This window comes from Pyrus communis, chromosome 14 (genome assembly GCF_963583255.1).
Source record: "Pyrus communis chromosome 14, drPyrComm1.1, whole genome shotgun sequence".
In the NCBI taxonomy this organism is placed as follows: Eukaryota; Viridiplantae; Streptophyta; class Magnoliopsida; order Rosales; family Rosaceae; genus Pyrus; species Pyrus communis.
In genome coordinates, this window is record NC_084816.1 from 4,064,999 (window position 1) to 4,083,668 (window position 18,670).

Consider the following 18,670-nt stretch of genomic DNA (forward strand, 5'->3'; position numbering starts at 1 on the left):
ACAGGCTTCAAGACAGTGGTTCCTTAAGCTTTCATCGTTCTCTGCCATGATAGGCGGCTAGGGTTTGTTACTTTCTTGGGTCCCAAGATTAATGCTCTGATACCATGTAGAAAAACCAATTAGGTTTTCTATATTGATTAAACGTAATAGGTTTACAACGCACACTTATATACATGAGTGCATGCTAAACTAGGTAAGAATAACTTAACTTACAAGAACAGAAACTAAATATTACAATGATACTTTCCTATACAGCTGCTATATAATCAAATCTTCATTCTTGATTCTTGCAATCTTTAACAAACTCTAATTTTCTATATTTAATACCAATGGTTTCATGGTTTATATAGAATCCAATTTCTACTTATCAAAGAGATGTAATTTTTCATCTATAAGTATACATCATTTATCAAGGGAATACAACTAAACAACATAACCTTTAACAATATTTTTCATTCAATTATTAAAATTATATACTATAATATATAATATATAATTTCCAACACCCACAAAACCCCACTACGCCTCAGACCCGCTGCATTTCGTCCATTTGGGTGTTCGAAACCGAAAGAAAACTCCCCAAGGATAGATCATTACGATTTTAAGGCATTAACTTTGTAGTTTACGTTAGGATGCTATGACAGGTGTCATAATTCTATAGGCAACACGTATGCAGAAGTTAGTTAGTTAGTTACTGGGTTGTTAGTTTTGGTTGTCATTACATATAGCAGCTTGTAAGAGAAGATAAAGGGTTAATGAATTGATATTTGGTATCTGGCATTCTATCTCTCTGTGCAACCATTGAAGACGTAGAGCAAGGTTCTAACATTGGTATCGAGCCAGTCGTTCATTTCTCTCAATCCTTCTTTGTTGTATGACGCGTCAGGCTTCACGCAAAACTATGGAGTCAAGAGTTTCCAATCTGGAAGCTAAATTCGATGAATTCACGAGCTCACAGGAAGAATTCAAGAATTTGCAGGAGAAATTCTAGTCAACCCAAGATTTGATTTTACTTCAATTGCAATATATCTTGAACCGCAGCAATGACGGATCATTTGGGAATCTTCTAAAGCTACTCCCGGCGATCCCCATCTCCAGACCCACATGAACCCTAATTTTGCTCGTCCAAACAATGGTCAAAATTGCAATCAGCAACCTCCTCAACCTTTCTTGAAGATGGATTTTCCAAGGTCAAGGTTCAACGAGGGTGATGATCTGTTGGGGTGGATTTATAGAGCGGAGCATTATTTTGAGTTTTTTAGCATTGACGATACCAAGAAGGTAAAAGTGGCATCTTTCCATATGGTAGGAGAAGGTCTTTAGTGGTTTCAATGGGCAGAGTGTCTCATCAATTATCCAAATTAGGAGGAATTTACAAGGGTTTTTTGCCAAGAATTTGGTCCATCAGAATTGGAAGATATACTGGGAATTTGGTGAAGTTGAGGCAAACAGGCACACTTCGAGATTATGTTCTTGAATTCCGAAGATTGGCAAATCGTACAAGGGATATTAGTCCTAGTTTTCTCCGATCTTATTTCATTGGTAGTTTGAAACCTGAGTTGTGGCATGATGTTAAACTCTTTAAGCCTAAGGATGTGCTTGAAGCTACTGCATACGCTCAACAAGTAGAAGCCAAGATCAGAGAACTCAAGGTGAAATCTTTATATAAACCTTCTGCCATTCAGCCTAATTTTTTATCACCACTGTCTCAAAATGTTAATATTAGTACGATGCCTGAGAATTGTATGAAAACCAATAATGTTAGGAAACTAACACCTGAAGAAGTTGATCATTGTAGACAAAATGGCTTATGTTTTCATCGCAAAGATAAACATGTCAGAGGACATACTTGTGAGAAGAAACAATTGCTTTTAATTGATGTTCAAGATCCTGTAACTGCATGTGCTCTGTTTGGTACACCTGCCCTTTCATCCATCAATACTATGAAAGTCTCAAGAATTGTCCTGTCACTATAATGGTGGATTCAGGTAGTTCTCATAATTTTGTGGATCTAGGATTAGCGAAACAACTGAGAAGCTATTTGGATGCTAAGCATGTTTTTAATGTCAAAATTGCTAATGTGGGTAAAGTGGCTACCAAAGGTAACTTAGCTCAAGCTTCTGTGAAAATTAAAGACTTCCACTTTGTGACAGATTTGTATGCTATTCCATTAGGAAGGTGTGACATTGTATTGGGCATTCAATGGTTAAGGACTCTTGGTCCTATACTGTGGGATTTCGCCAAATTATATATGCAGTTTTCTAAAGATTCAAGAACATACTATATCACTAGTCCAGGAACTTCTAGTCATGATATTGAGGATATTTCAGCTTTACAAATGCATAAATTATTGCAGCAATACAGTACCATGGGTGCAGTGCTTTACCACATTAAGCCCGAGTTAGCTTCTGTGCATAACATTGATGGTGATTTAGTAGTTTTTCTTTCTTCAAATCTCACAACTCAACAACTAGTAGAGTTAAATTTGTTATTGGCAGAATATGAGATGGTTTTTGTTACTCCAAATGCCCTACCTTTCCATGGAATTCAAGACCACATGATTCCATTACTAGAGGGAAGCAAACCTCCTAATAGTAGACCATATAGATATGGCCCTGTGCAAAAAAAAAAAAAAAAAAAAAAAAAATGGAGATAGCAAGATCTTTTGAATTCTGGATTCATCAGGGTAAGTAACAGCCCCTATTCTTTTCCAGTTATACTAGTAAGGAAGAAAGAAGGAACTTGGAGAATGTTCATGGATTACAGAGGCCTTAGGAATCACAATCAAGGATAAATTTCCTATCCCTCTTATTGATGTGTTACTTGATGAGCTATTTGGTGCACAATATTTTTCTAAGTTGGATTTGAAGGCTGGATACCACCAAATTAGAATGCACCTGGATGATGCTGAAAAAACAACCTTTAGGACACATGATGGGCATTATGAACTCTTGGTGATGCCCTTTGGATTAAAAAATTCTCCAGCTACATTTTAGTGTCTCATGAATGAAATATTTAGGCCACATCTCAGAAAATTCATTTTGGTTTTTTTTTTTTTTAATTTTTTTTTTATATATATGATATTTTGGTTTATAATGCATCTTGGGCTTTACATTTGCAGCATTTGAGGATGGTTTTTGATACACTGAAAACTACACTAAAAGAACATACTTTGTTTGTAAAACAGTCAAAATGTGTGTTTGGTAAGGATCAAGTAGAGTACCTGGGCCATATGGTCTCTAAAAAGGGTGTTTATGCAGATCCTTCAAAGTTGGAAGCCATTGCTAATTGGCCTATGCCCACATTTGTTAAAGCATTGAGGGGTCTCTTTGGGTTAACAGGGTATTATAGGAAGTTTATACCCCAATTTGGCAAGATTATTAAACCTATCACTGCACTTACCAGAAAAGACAGTTTCAAGTGGAATGAGGAAGCTACTGCTGCATTTCACAGTCTCAAATAGGCCATGCTTTCTCCTCAAGTATTGGCACTGCCTGATTTCAGTAAACCTTTTGTGATTGAAAGTTATGCATCAGGATTAGGCATTGGTGCAGTATTACAGCAACAAGGCACTTTGTCCAAGGAATCAAGCATTTATTTGCTTATGAAAGGGAAATATTGGCTATTATCCATGCTATTCAAAAATGACAGTCATATTTGGTAGGAAACCATTTTATTATTCAAACTAACCATCACAATTTGAAGTATTTCTCAGAAGGTAGAGCTCATACACCCTTCCAACAAAAGTGGGTTATTAAACACCTTGGCTTTGATTACGAAATTCGGTATGAGCAAGGTTGTGACAACCAAGTTGCTGATGCATTGGCTAGAATGCCTTATACTTCAAAAGATCCTTCTTGCCATCCATTGAGTGCTAGTGAAATCAGTGCCATTTCATATCCTTAGTCTTCTTGGTTGGATGAATTAAGGAGAGATATGGAGAAAGACACTTGGGTGGTTGCCAACAAATTCTTAATACTCCTGATGATGCACCTATTGGTACTTTTAGATTTCATTTTGACAATGGTTTTTTAAAATATAACAATATGATTGTGCTAAGCCCTTGTAGTTCTTAAAGGGATAAAGTCTTTATTAAACATCACTCAAGCCCTGTTGCTGGACATGAGAGGTTTCTAAAAACCTACAAGAGAATATCGAGATCATTCTATTGGGAGGGCATGAAGAGGGATATCAAGGACAAAGTTGCTATTTGTGCCATTTGCCAGCAGAATAAGTATGAAACCTTGTCACCACCTGGACTTTTGCAGCCCTTACCAATTCCTGCAAAGGTATGGTCTGAAATATCAATGGATTTTATAATTGGTCTTCCACCTTGTAGAGGAAAAACTGTAATTTGGGTCGTAGTTGATCATTTGTTTAAGTAGGCTCATTTCACTGCATTAACATATCCATATTCAGCCTCAATAGTTGCTCAACTCTTTGTTGACAACATCTTCAGGTTACATGGAATGCCGCACTCTATAGTGAGTGACAGGGATCTAGTTTTCATGAGAAAATTTTGTAAAGAATTCTTTCTTCGCAAGGATCTGAACTCTGTTTCAATTCTGGTTACCACCCTCAAACAGATTGTCAAACTGAGGTTCTTAATAGGTGTTTAGAAACCTACTTATAATGTTTTTGCAGTTTACAACCAAAGAAGTAGGCTTTCTGGCTTTCTTAGGCAGAATGGAACTATAACACTAGTTACCATTCAGCTATTGAATTTTGTCCTTGCTTAAGAACAACTTGGAAGCTGCTCAATGTGGAATGAAGGTTCAAGTTAACAAAAAGAGAACATAAAGGGTGTTTGAAGTGGGTGATTGGTTCTATTTACGATTGGTTCCTTACCAACACAAATCATTAGCAGCTCATCCATTTCATAAACTCCAACCTTGATTTTATGGACCCTTCTAGGTTATGAACAAAGTTGGGGATGTAGCATACAAGATCAAATTACCAGAACAATCGAAACTGCATCATGTGTTTCATGTTTCTTGCTTGAAGAAACATTTGGGGCCTAATGTTCAAACCACAGTTCCTTTTCCAGTTATCACTAACTCTGGTATTTTACAAGATGGTATTTGTGGATAAGAAGGGTAACTCTGCTATTACTGAGGTGTTGGTCCATTTGCAAAATCATTCTGCTGAAGATGCTACTTGGGATAGCTACCATGATTTGAAGTTGAAGTTTCCAGAAGTTGTTAACCTCTGAGTTGTCAGTCTGTCAGTTGTTATTGTCTTATTGTTAGTAATTATGTTATGTTGTTGTACTGTTGTTTCATACTCTATTGTATTATTCAATTTCTGTTGTAAGTTCAGTTTTAAGGGGGAGGTAGGTAGGATGCTATGACATGTGTCATAATCCTATAGGCAACACATATGCAAAAGTAAGTTAGTTACTAGGTTGTTAGTTTTGGTTGTCATTACATATAGTAGCTTGTAAGAGAAGATAAAGAGTTAATGAATTGATATTTGGTATCTGGTATTCTATCCTTCTGTGCAACCATTGAAGACGTAGAGCAAGGTCTTGACAATTTAACTCGATAGTGCAATACGCATGTCAAGTGATGAGTGGGGAAGACAGATAGGGAAAGGCAAGAAGGAAATGTACCTAGTATCCTGGTTGAGAAATGATTTAGATGTGGTTTACAAAATGTGATCTCCCTAACATTTTTTTAAGAGAGTTGTTAACATTTGTACAAGTTTTATCAAGATATAATACAACGAGCTTCCATTTTCCTTTCTTCTCTGTCTTCCTTTGTGAGGTTCTTCTTTCTTTCTACTACGTTATGATTACTAATATAAGTAGTCAAAATATTGTTGTACAAAATGCAGCTCTTTGTATATTGTGTTTTTGGCTATTATATAGCTAAACAGAAGGGACAATATCGAAATTGGAAATATCATGGCTCGTTTATATAGAAAGTTTTAGACGTTGAAAAGACAAAAGGATCTAGTCTATATATCTCACTTGCAGCTTCTCTCTCTCTCTCTCTTCTAGATCTTTCTCAATCCAAATTCCTCTGTCTCTCTCGCTCTCTCATTGTTGTATGTAAGTTCATGGCAAGGGCTACAATGATGCCTTTTGTGAACGGTGGAGTGGCTGGGTTAGGTTTGTTACACGTTGTTCTTCATCTTCATCTTTATTTCTGCAATTGTTTCTCTCTTGTAAAGTATTCACTCTAAAGCTTCTTGCTTTGGACTATATTTGAAAGGCTTTTTGTGAATTGGGCTGTTGGAAGGGTGTTTGCTTTGGTTGAGCAGATGAGGGGGCAAGTTTGTGTAAGAAATAATTTGATTATTCTTGATTAATATAGGTCAATCTGTGCTAGGTTCATTAATTCTTGAGATTGGGCCATTCGTTATTGGTAAGCGCGCGGATGATAGTAAAAGTTGCGAGGTGTTCGAAAAATGCCTGAGGATAAAGAGGAAAAAAAGGGTTACGAACTGAAGGAAAACATATTAGCAACATAACAATAACAATTAATCCTGTATTGACAACTATTTATAAATATTATCAACAATATTGTGTGACCATATAAGCGACATATTCAAAATATATCAACGCTATCATTCATTATGGATATCATTTCAACAATTTCTATGTGTTTCATTACTATATTTATACCTGACTACTTTAGACATCTCCATTATTTCGTCCTATTGTTTATGTTTTTTATACTGTTTGTTTCATACTTCACCAATCCCAAACTACCGAGCATCAGTCAACTTCATATATTCAGGGACTCACTTAAGGATTCATGTTGAGGCACTCATGCCAAAGCACATGAGTTGCTCTAACCATGAAGCCAATCACAAGCAACACGTGTCAACATCAGAATAAAACTCCTAAAGTCCCACATCGACCACGGACGAAAGTGTGTGACTCTCCTAAACTCTATAAGAGCAGCTCCAGCGGGAGCAACCGCTCGAGGGACAGGCTGCGGAACAGTGCCTGATTGCCAGAGGGAGGAAGTCCAGCGTTGGCTGGCGAGCGAGCCCGAGCAGGCCCGAGCTCCAGGCCGGTGGATTCCTGCCAGCCCGAGCGCCCGAGGGCTGTCTGACGTGGGCTGACGTCGTCGTCCTCTTCTTCGTCATCGTCGTCCTCTTCGCCCTCATCCGCGTCGTCGTCCTCGTCGGCGTCCTCCTCTTCTTCGTCTACGCTGTCGTCGGATTTGGACTCGGACTCGGACTGCGACTCGTACAGCTCCGGCCAAAGATGTCAGATGTCTTGAAGATTTTGGAAGGCCTTGTTGGGCAGTCAGGACATACAGAGGGATCACAAGGTGGAACCAACCTCTTTGAGGCCAGGGCTCATGATTTCTCCAGGACTTGTAGTAATGTGCATCAAGAGTCTTCTTTCATCATTGAAGCCATGGAGCTTTCAGGACCTCGTTGACAAGAAAATATCGAGTTGTATTGTAGTATTAAAGAGAAATTGTAATGGAAAGGCTTAACTTCTTTTTCCTCCACAACTTCCTCCATAGCCTTCATCCTCTCAAAGCTCACACAAATTTGCAGAGAAAATCTCCTCTTTGTATTCTTGAGAAAATGAATTGGGATTGGATTTGGGAAAGTGAATGAGACAGAGGGAGGGAGGGACGAGAGAGGAGCTGCCAATTGGGATTGGATTGCAAATAAAATTATTTTATAAATAAATAAAATACTAATATTTTATTATCAATTACCGGGGCTATTCAAGTGCAACGGTGGAGATACAAAAGGTGATTACTGTTTATTAATGGTAATTACTGTTCATGAGGTGGATTAAATAGTGAATAGCCAGGGGAAAGGGCTCCTACACTGGAAATGCTCTAAGGAAACATTTTTCCTACAATTAATTCCTAATATCATCATTTCATTTAGTTCATTATTAGAACTTACTGATGATGATTATGTTTGGACTTGTGTACTATATAAAATCCACATTATTAATGAGGACTCCTCTAACCTTATGGGTGTAGCCCAAATTAGGATGAACCACGTACATCCTGTATTTGTTCATCTATCTCTATCTTTTTACATATTATTCCCATTAAGTGACCGGAACAACATTACGAAAGATCACTCCTTAAATGTTACGCTGTTCCAAAATCCATCCAATTTTTTGTGTCAACACATATCATTCTTTCTATTTCAGCAACAAAAATTTTAATTATAGCATTTGCTCTCTTGGCATTGTCAGCAGCGTATTATAAAGAAAATGACACAACGTAAACAAAATCCCATAAAGAGCAAAAGTAAAATGGTATTTGACATGGACCACCACGACGTATATGACCAATATTATTCCCACATGTCCAATAATTACACACTTGACAATCCACTGAAATTAACCCCTTCAATGAATATATTGCTCGTCAAAGTCCATCTATGTGATTGATCGAGCTTATGATCACGCGGTCCAATTCCCATCACAAAATGCCAGGAAAAGGCCATGCCATATATAATATAGCATGAAATAAAGTACGAATCAAACTATATGGAAACCATTTCGACCAATAAAAAAAAACTATATGGAAACCATATTATTTCATGATAAGTAGACCCCGCAAACAGAGAATTTTTGGAATTAATCAACTCCCTAAAAGTTAGATATTTTCATCTTTTTTCATGTAGTTGAATTAGAGATATTTTCAGTCGACAAACACATTCAAAAGTTAAAAGTCCACGGATATTGGAGTGAGATATTTGTTGAGATATTCCATGCTCTCTTTTAGTTGAGTTGATAAGTATTTTCACGTGGCAAATCAAACCCTCTTCACAAATCGACCCTGCTACACCAAAAAAATAATTTCAAATTTTCAGGATATATTAATTAGGGGAAGATAGAGAGAGAGAGAGAGGACAAAAACCTTGAGTCTAGGTCTTTTATCTGCATTGAGCTTGCGGACTTGGTACCTTATCTTTTTGGAAAAGAGTCTAGACTGGCGTTTCTCCTTGTACCTTAGAACTCTTGCCTCTCTTCTTGCCTTCTCATCTTCCATTACTGGCACCTGCCCTATCTGATGTTCATACACAATTAATTAACATAACATTCTGGTTAATTAAGAGGCTCATGATATATGCAAAGCCACTTGATTTATTACAGTATGTGTAGAGTTTAACATTTAAAACCAATCTCAATTGATAATGTGATCATGTGGGAAAAAAAAATAAGTTAGTACAATAATTTACATACTACAAACAAAATTATTTCATTCATCTTAAAAATAAAAAGTAAACTAAAATATTGTACACCATTTAAAGGGTTTTCCATACCTCGAGCATTTTGAAAAGGGAAGCGCTATGCTCTCATGTTTACGACAAGTGTTATTTACTCTTCTTCACAAAAGTGAAGAGAACACAACAAAGAGTGTGAATAGTATTTCTCTTTTGGAACAAAGAAGAAAGAGTGCAGAAGATCAAATGCATGTTATATCAATGAGATCCGTTTTCTTTACAATTGGGGAAACAGGAACTATGAAACAAGGTCAGAAAACAGTAAAAGGATGATAACATATAATAAAGTTAATCAAGCACTAACATAATTGCCATTGCTAGCCACGGAAGAAAGTGAACAATCATCTGCCCAAAGAGTACCGCGATCAGACCAAGCATCCATAACCTCTTGATAATTCAAATTCAAATTCAGTTGCACCTTCTTCTCATCATCATCATCCCAAAACCCTAAACTCTCACACTTTACAACATTTTTTTTGTAGTAGCTCTCCTCTTCAAAGAAGCACTTATCAGTGCCTTGATCAACTTTTTGCTCTATCTCCTCCCCTTCTTCTTCTCCATTGGGAAACTCGTCCCAATCCATAAAATCCCAATTGAGCTCGTGACCGCTGTACATGTTATCGCTCGGTAATTTTCCATCTTCTTCCATTTTGATTCCCAAAATTTGCTCCCAATCATCCATGATATCAACCTCATGATCATTGTCTCCATTGGTGTAAGCATCATCTAATTTTGTAGTATTAGTGTCTGAGAATTCTTCACCAGAATTATGGGTACTGTCCGGAACTTGTTGCTCTTCCTTCTTTAGGCTTCTTAAGAAAGAATGGTACCTCATCTTATCCTTGTTCGATCACTCTCTTTTCTACTACCCAAATTTGAATTTAACAGATGATGAGAGATGTGAGAATAAGATGTAAGTGGGAATTTGTATATATGGTATGTTTATCCTATGTGGCACCTTATCTTCTAACCATTGGCTGATTCAAGGCCTCACTATATATCAGTTGAAAGACTCCAGCTAGGAAAACGGACAAAGGGTAAGGATGACCAATTACATGCCTTTTTACTCCATAAAAAAGAGGAGTTGGGGACCAATTCAAACACTTGTTGAACTGTTGCATTAAGAAGAACGTGCCCTAAATGGGCTGATAAAAGCAATAATTTAGATATTCATAGTAGGATTTTGTTCTGTGCGTGCCGCTGTACGTAGTTGCAGTAGATTCGAGAAGGAAGGAGAAAACGTATAAAGAAGCCCCATATAGTGTTGTTGGTATTCGACAGTTTGTGGGGCGTCGTTGGTCGTGCTGATATTATATCCAATGCCCATCGTGTGCAGCAGTCTAGCAGTAGCAGTTTGCAAAGCATATAACCCTAGAAAATATACAACATTTTACTTTAAATGGGGCTTTTTCAGAGAAGTTACTGTTCGGAACTCACATATAACCCATCTAATCTTACTACCTAGTGTGACATTGAAAAATCTTGGTGTTATTTGAGGAGATATATCTAATCTTAATATCATTACGAGTAGGAGATATATCTAATCTTAAATCTCGGTGTTATTTGTGGATGCAAATTTCCGCCTTCCTTTGATTGACGAATCTGCACCTGCAAAATAATAACACATAAAATTAAGGTCAAAAGCCTCACGTGCCCACGATGAATTAGGAGGGGGAGCTTTGGCCGAAAAATCTTCAATGCCAAAGTTAGAATTCTAAAAAGAATGTGAGTGTTTGTGGGAAGCAAAAAACATCTTTAGGCATAGCTAAAGCTTACTGAATTTTGGAGATAAAATGGTGTATTTATAGGAAAGGATAGGAGTATGGGCCAGCCCTCTAGGGTTTAGGGGTGGCCGGCCCTAGGTGGTATTTTGGGTGGAATATTCTAATATATTTGTGTAAATAAATATTTTAGAATATTTAGGTAAATATCCTAAATAAATGGGATTATGAAGAAGTCTTCTCTAATTTGGAATGTATTTATGATAAGGATAAGGGATTATTCTATCATAAATACCTTTGACTTTTCCTATAGGCAGGGTGCCTTAAGCAGTCGTTGATCATTGCCTGCTTTACCTCAACTGCGTGTGGTGAATGAGACTGCTCCCTGCACATTTAATAGGGGCAATTTTGTCTTTCTTGGGAAATAATCCATGTGTCGGCTCCATGTTTTTTAGGATTATTTTTTGGTCCACAAATGTCCCCACACCTGCTAGGCTGCTCACAGGAAAGGGCATGAGGTGTAGGAATCCAAAGCTACAATGGAGTTTGTGTCCCAATTTGATGTAGATTCCCTCTTTAACTTGGAATTTAAATTCTTCTAGGAAAGGGAATGTAATTGCCACCAAAACCTATTTAAGTTTGCGTCAAGCAGGGGAATTAAATAAATTTGGAGTGCAACTAAAACCCTGCAAGAAAGAGAGAGTCAGAGCATATTTGTTCCCCCTTCCCTAGCAATCTTCTTCGCTTGCCCATACAAAGAATTATGTTCTGTTGCTTTTCTTCATTTTCAAGGTAAGAACAAATTTATTTTCTCTTTCTTCTTGATTTTGCTTTAGTTTGTGTATAGTATATCAGTTTTAAGTTTGTTTCTGCCAAACTTGAATTGGGTTTAGAATTAGGGTTTTTAAATTTAAGTTGAAATTATTAGCATATGTATGGTAAGTTAAATCTTTGTGTACGAAAAAATTGATTTCCAATTTTGTAGATGTCACACCTCATTAGAACTCGGAGGGCGATGACTTCTACACCTAGTCCGATGGCTACACCTAGTCCTACGACTACACCTACTACTGCCGCCACTATTTCGGCAAAGATGGACTATAGGCCGGTCAATCCGGTTGACCTAGTTGGTCCTCCAGTCCCACAGGCGCAGGCATTATCGACTTCTTCAGTGTTGTTACTTGTTAGCGCCCGACGTACTTGCTGGTGCCCCCGCACTACGGACCAGATGTCACCATTGGGATCCACAACCAATGCTTCGAGTACACGGCCAAGATTACAATCCTAATTCACTCCATCATTCCCATGTTGACTGAGTTTTGTTATTTTAGGTTCAATTTGTTAAGTTATGTCATGTAAGGATTAAAAAGTTGTCATCGTTCCAAACCTTTTATTAAACTATTGTGATCATTGTGTTGGATATGTATATTGTTTATGTTATTTTCAGGGTCTTGGGAAATGTTTTAATTATGGGGGAGGTTATGCCAAAATTTTAGTAGGAATTGTTATTAGTTTTGGGTTAATGATTTTTTTTTCATCTCTTCGCAACGAAGAAAAACACTTGGGGACCTTGTCGACAATTGAAGACGGCGAAGGTCACTCGGGTGACCAACGGTCATATCCCAATCGGATACGATGAACGACATCGGGCAGCACCAACGACAGAGCAGCATAGTGCATTGGCCCACGACATTGGGCATGTCGTGCGGACCTTTTGCCCTATGCAGTGGAAGTCTTGGAAGGCGATGTCAAAGGAGACGAAGAACATGGTGCGCAATCAATTGTCCGTAAGTAGCATCGCTTCTTTAATGATTTTCATGTAAAAGCTATATATATTACTGTCTTTTATTACTAATACTTTCAAAATATTTGTTACATTGCAGACAAACTACAATTTGGAGGACATGGACAAGAACATGTTCGCGTACCTCAATCGGCTCTTCTCCGAATGCTACAAGCAGTGGAAAAGTGACCTACACTAATTTGATGATCCACAGGTCACTCTCGAGGAGGGTTGTCCAAAGGAGTTGGAGGACCGATAAGATAGTTGGGTTTGGTTTTGCGATCATTTTTAGGAGCCAGGCTATATGGTGCGTTTTTAATTACGACTTCTTTCATTTTGCTTTTTTTAATTTTTACTAATGTTTCTTATTATTTTTTTAATTTTCTTTAAGTATTACAACTAATACGCTTATTTTTTGTATAATAGAAGAAAACGAAGGCGAACAAGATCAATGGGGAGAAAAAGACTCTTCTCCACCATTCAGGTTCAAGGCCTTTCTCCTATAGGATGAGGTGCGACGGAAGGTATATATTACAACTTTCATTTTCAATTCTAAAATGTCGTTAATATATTTTTTTTCATACTAACATTTTCCTTATCTTTTCCGATTTTAGGAGGGTTCAAATTTTCCGGAGATCGACATCTTTGCTGATGTTTATGTTCGGCTTGGGGAAGAGTTGACTGAGTCCCTTCATGTAAGTAATTTCCTATGCATTAAACATTTATACTAATTATTTCAAATTGTTTTCTATTAATAATCCATGTTTTTTTTCATTTCCAAAACCCCCATAGTTCAAACAAATCTAATCTCCTAAGATACATTTGGGGATCTCTGTAACCAGTGGTTTTATCTCTGGCTTTCTTGGTTCATTTGCAAGTTTTTTTTTTCTTTTGTTTTTTTATAGAAAAAATTGGGCGTGTGCTTGTGTTGACCCTAAAAATTACAAAGCCTACGTGGTGCGCAGGCCGAGTAACTAATAAGCTAACTACGTCATTCGGTTGAATGTGGGGTGTGCCAACTGGTCGGCCGAGCTCGGCCGAGGAGTAAAATTTGTTGATGTTGCGTTGAGTGCGCTGCTGACTTCTTGATCTTGCGATTGCGGCCGAGGAAGGAACAAATCTTGACCTTTGGATTCTCGAGCCTGAAGACAAGGCTGCTAGTTCTACGAAGTTCAATATCAAATTCAGCTCTCAAGGTGCCGAATGTAGTAACCTGGTAACACCTCACTTCGCCGAGAAGGCTAATGAGATGACCTCTGCCAATAAGGATTCGAAAATCCTTCTCGACCGAGACTTGGATAGATAACCAGTCGGCCTCGACGCAGTGCTGTTTATCCAAACTGAAGGTGTTTCAGGAACGACTGATTATACGGCAACAGTGTTGTTTATCCAAACTGAAGATGCTTGCCAGTTGCCTTTACAGTGTTATTTATCCAAACTGAAGATGTGTCGGTGGAAAAAAGAAAATAAAAAATCTCAAGATGTTTGAGAGGTTTTGTGCAGGGCAGTTGTGTGTTGAATTGAAGGTCCCCCTTCTGCTGCACGGCGTCTGTATTTATAGGAATATATTTTTTGTTTGGCACGGTCTGGATAATAAATCGACTGAAACTCAAACTCGTAAAAATAATTGATCTGCGACATAGGTGCCAAAGCCTATCTTCAGATGGTTGATTCTTCAAAGATAATAAAACCCACCTTGACTTGTCCCATCGTAATTAAAAACCTAGCCTAGCTAGGCTTTCTTTTCTTGTCATAATTCTATCACTTATCCATACATCCTGATCCCATTTAATGAATTTCAAACCATTTAAAATTCATTTTTGACTATTTGTCAATCAACCAAACCTACTTAGGTTTTCTATTCACCATTATCCAAAACTTGCAAATTCATGCTATGCCACGTGAAGAGTCCAAGCCAAGCTGTTTTAATTCACACAGTACACTGCTACCAAATCCAAATTAACTCGGACTGTTCTGCTTGCTTCTATGTTGAGGTTGTGATTTGCATCCCACTTATTTTGTACAAGATAATATCAAGATAACTCACAATTAAAAGATAATTATTATGATAAAAAGATCATAATATTACCCTTTAATAATAATAAAATTATCTTCACTTTTATCCGATGATGTGGAGCTATGCTTATTCAACAGTCTTGATTGCACGAGCCGATAATGTAAATTTGAGTCCAAACAGCTTGTCACACAAATTTATTATATGGAGAAACATTATACACACTTGTTATATGCAACACTTAATTAGGTTTTTTCTTCTTTAATACAAGTGATCTTACTATTTTAATTTACACTAGCAATTGTACGCATGATATGCATATGCTTATTAAAATTTTGAAAATAAAAATTATAAAGAGCGAAAATATAAAACGGTCGCTAAAATTTTTTGGTGACGACCTTTTAATGATTTTTCGTCGTTGAAGAGGTTGTTCATATGCTTAATAACTGTGTATGGATAACTACTTCCTCACTAAGTTTATTTTATTTGAGAGAAAAATGTGGAAGATTAAAAGCGAACAACTAATGTGAGGCTTTGAAAGAAAATAGTAAAATTATTTTATATTAATTTACTATATTGCTCGTAAGTTTTATCTTGGGTAAATTACATTTTATCCTCTTAGGTTTGGATGTAATTGCAACTTCATACATTTTTAAAACATTTCAATTTCATATTTAATTATCATTTCATTGCAATTTCGTACATTCGTTAGTCAAAATAGTCAATTTGACTGTTAAGTAATAAAGTGGCAAATATGAGACTCACATGTTTTGATGACTCGAAAATAAAAATATTAAAATATTAAAAATCGATTTTAAAATAAAACTAAATTAAAACACAATTTAAAATTACGAAGTGGCCCGCCAACCTTTTTCTCCAACGGAGAGAGATGGCATCTGCCACTTTCTCTGCAATTTCAGGGAGCAGCGAGGCCTCCTCTTCCATTTCGGCCGCCTCTCTCTCCCCGCAGAGTCGCGGTCTCTATCTCATCTTCTCTCGATCTCTCTCTCCGCGGGGAGCGCGGATTTAATTCCACCGTGTGCACTGGCGTAAGACGATGTCGATGGAAGGGGATTGGAGTTTACGAACACCGGCGACAGAGAAGGTAGGGAATGGAGCTGCGGTGTGACCTATGGAAACCGAAGATTTGAGTCTTGCCGGAGAATCGTAAATGTACGAATTGGGCGAATCGTGCAAGTGATGAACACGATGAAAATTTTTGTCGAGACTTTGAAATGTACCAATTCCGAGAGCGAAGTACTAATGATTGGTAAACCAGAAGAGACAGCTCCACTGAGATTAGAAGCGACTCGGACCCCGACGAGAGCACCGCCGTTCACAACACTCTCGCCACCATCGAGAATTTGATGGAGGTGAAGCATGGAACTTTCCTCAAAAATCTGAAACGCAGATCCTTCCGCAAATTAAAAATTCCTGTGAATTTTATGGGCGGACGACGGGAATAGAGAAACCTTTACCCTGAAATTTCCGAGGAATCCAAAGGCGACGAGACGTGCCCAGATGTTTCCGGTTTTGGATTGAACCCAATCTTTACATCTGGGTGGATGCCACTGCCATCTCTCTCCGTGGAGAAGAAGGTGGGGTGGGCCCCTTGTAATTTTAATTTTGTTTTAATTTAGTTTTATTTTGAATTTAATTTTTAAATTTTTAAGTATTTTTATTTTCCACGTCATCAAAACATGCGGGCCTTATATTTGTCACGTCATTACTCAACTGTCAAGTTGACGGTTTGACTAATGGATGTACAAAATTACAATGAAATGATAATTAAAGTATAAAATTGGAATATTTTAAAGATGATGTATGGGGTTGCAATTGCAACCAAACATGAGGAGGTAAAATGTAATTTACATTTTTATCTTGGTTTAATTTTGTTGACAAGATTAATTTGGTCTTTTCATCCATATTTAGTTGACAAATATAATTTTGCTAATAGGTAGTTTAGATTACGAAAAAATGATAGATTGAACTCTAGATGCAATAAATTAGAGAAAAAAAAATTATAACTATTATAACAATCCATCACTTCTAATTAGTAATTTAGCGATTCCACGAATATTACGGTGAAAAACTGAAAGAAAAAGGAAATATTGGTCAAAGACCGCTACTAGCTTTACAATGACGTCTATAGCAAGAAAAAGAATACTTGTAAACCCTACTTTACTCCATCCCCCACATGCATGGGTTGACCCAGAATTCCATATATCACTTCTCTCTCATACACACACATATACGTGCACGAAATGAAAGACATTCCTGCGTGCACATGCGGATCACACACAAATAGAGTAGTACTAATTAAATGATCATACAAAGATAAAGGAAATTGTATTGGAAAGATGGATTGACAGTACATTGATTAATGATGTTATGCAAATGATCAAGTCCAAAGAGACTCTCTTTTAAGAGGGTCTTGGATCACGTTGCTAGGAGAAGCGAAGCTGCTGAAGTATTGATGTGGAATGCTATTGAAGTCACTGTTGGATAAAAGAAGGGACTTCTGGTCATGATCTTGATGTTGATGATGGTGTTGGTGTTGGTGTTGATCAATCTGGGTTGGTAAGGCTACAGGATCCTGTTGCATCTGGAAGCAAAGTGTCTCTGCCTGAGCCACTGCAAGCTGCATTTGCAGCTCAGAAACTTGATTCTGCAGGAAAGAAATTGCCCCAACACACCCGTAAACAGGGTCTCTCATTCTTGCATTTGCTTCATAAACCAAACTGCTCACAGCATCTCCTCTTTGATGAATTGGAAGCTCCTGAATGAACGAGGAAACCATAAATTACACACATAAAAAACCTAATTTCACAATTGTTCTTTGTTTGAGCTCATCTCTTTCATTATTTTAACAAAATCAGAAAAATACAAAAATAAGAAGAAAATAACTTAGGTATTGATCAAGGGGATGCTTGCACTTCTATTGATGAATGCAAATAACATGCCATCAATTGTACTGGTCTTGATTGCAGCACCCTTCCATAAAAGTGCATGAAGCGAGTGCAAAATAGCGTTTTCCCACACCCTTTTTCATTTATAGGCACTCAAGGTTTATTTATGTCCACTAATTCTCATTTAACTTATTCAATTAAAAAACCATAAGTGAATAGGTGTAGGGAGAGAAAAAGGGTGTGCCGAAATTCAAGTCCAGAGAAAGGAAAGAAACCTGCAACATTTTGCTGACATTGCTAGCACCAAAGACCTTGTGAACAATGGCAAACTTATGAGGATCATCAGAAGGGAAGTATGGGGCAAAGATGCAGCCCTTGGCACACCGGCGCCTCAACAACCTGCAAGAAGCACACGGCGAAGAGCCCGATCCCATATTTTACACTAACAACCCAAAAGAAAAAAATTTCCCTCTGAAGAACTCCTTGATTAAGAAAAGCTAGAAAGCACTTTCTTACTAGTGAAAAGTTGTAACAAAAGGGAGCTTAGTAGTGTCGAAGCCAAAGAACTGAAATTGCATATTTATAAGGATGGTAGCCTTAGGATAGAAGGGTTCCACATGCTTAGCAACTAGACAAATTAGCAAATTCAGACAAAAACTGGAATCTGGATATTCCCAACTAGACAAATTAGCAAATTCATACGTGAAAAATACGATTATAGCCCTGAAGTGCGACAGATTTGAGTGTGATTAGCAAGGGCAACTAGGTCAATATTGCAGGGAATAGATTCTTCTCTAGTTGACCACCGCCTAGGCGCGTGAATTGTATGATATATATGTATATATAAGTCGGCAAAAACCATGCAGCTGTGTAGTTCTCACGTTCTGGTTTGACTCTTCTGTTTCTTTCTTCTGCTGCACTGTTTGTGTATTGGTATAGGAGCAAAAACGAGTAAGACAAGAAGAAAGAAAGGGGTTAACCATTGAAAACGACTATTAAATTAGAGATTAATTTGAAAGCC

At 37.4% G+C, this 18,670-nt stretch overlaps 2 protein-coding genes across 2 annotated transcripts; both read right to left on the reverse strand.

Moving 5' to 3' along the window:
* Positions 1 to 8,553: 8,553 nt before the first annotated feature.
* Positions 8,554 to 10,095, reverse strand: LOC137714220 (uncharacterized). Its single transcript, XM_068453485.1, has one exon. It carries the CDS (start codon positions 10,055 to 10,057, stop codon positions 9,515 to 9,517), a length of 543 nt encoding a protein of 180 aa, XP_068309586.1. The 5' UTR covers positions 10,058 to 10,095; the 3' UTR covers positions 8,554 to 9,514.
* Positions 10,096 to 17,064: 6,969 nt separating this feature from the next.
* Positions 17,065 to 18,183, reverse strand: LOC137716520 (LOB domain-containing protein 12-like). The gene is made up of 2 exons (XM_068455978.1): positions 17,925 to 18,183; positions 17,065 to 17,519 (listed from the first exon to the last, which is right to left on the reverse strand). The coding sequence occupies exons 1-2, from the start codon at positions 18,081 to 18,083 to the stop codon at positions 17,142 to 17,144; spliced, it is 537 nt and encodes a 178-aa protein (XP_068312079.1). The 5' UTR covers positions 18,084 to 18,183; the 3' UTR covers positions 17,065 to 17,141.
* Positions 18,184 to 18,670: the final 487 nt, after the last annotated feature.

Bases quoted from the DNA above. Each gene is read 5' to 3' on its own strand.
- LOC137714220 (XM_068453485.1), bottom strand. From the start codon at position 10,057: ATGAGGTACCATTCTTTCTTAAGAAGCCTAAAGAAGGAAGAGCAACAA.
- LOC137716520 (XM_068455978.1), bottom strand. From the start codon at position 18,083: ATGGGATCGGGCTCTTCGCCGTGTGCTTCTTGCAGGTTGTTGAGGCGC. The intron at 17,520-17,924 runs GTTTCTTTCCTT...TCGTTCATTCAG, and splicing joins ATGTCAGCAAAATGTTGCAG to GAGCTTCCAATTCATCAAAG.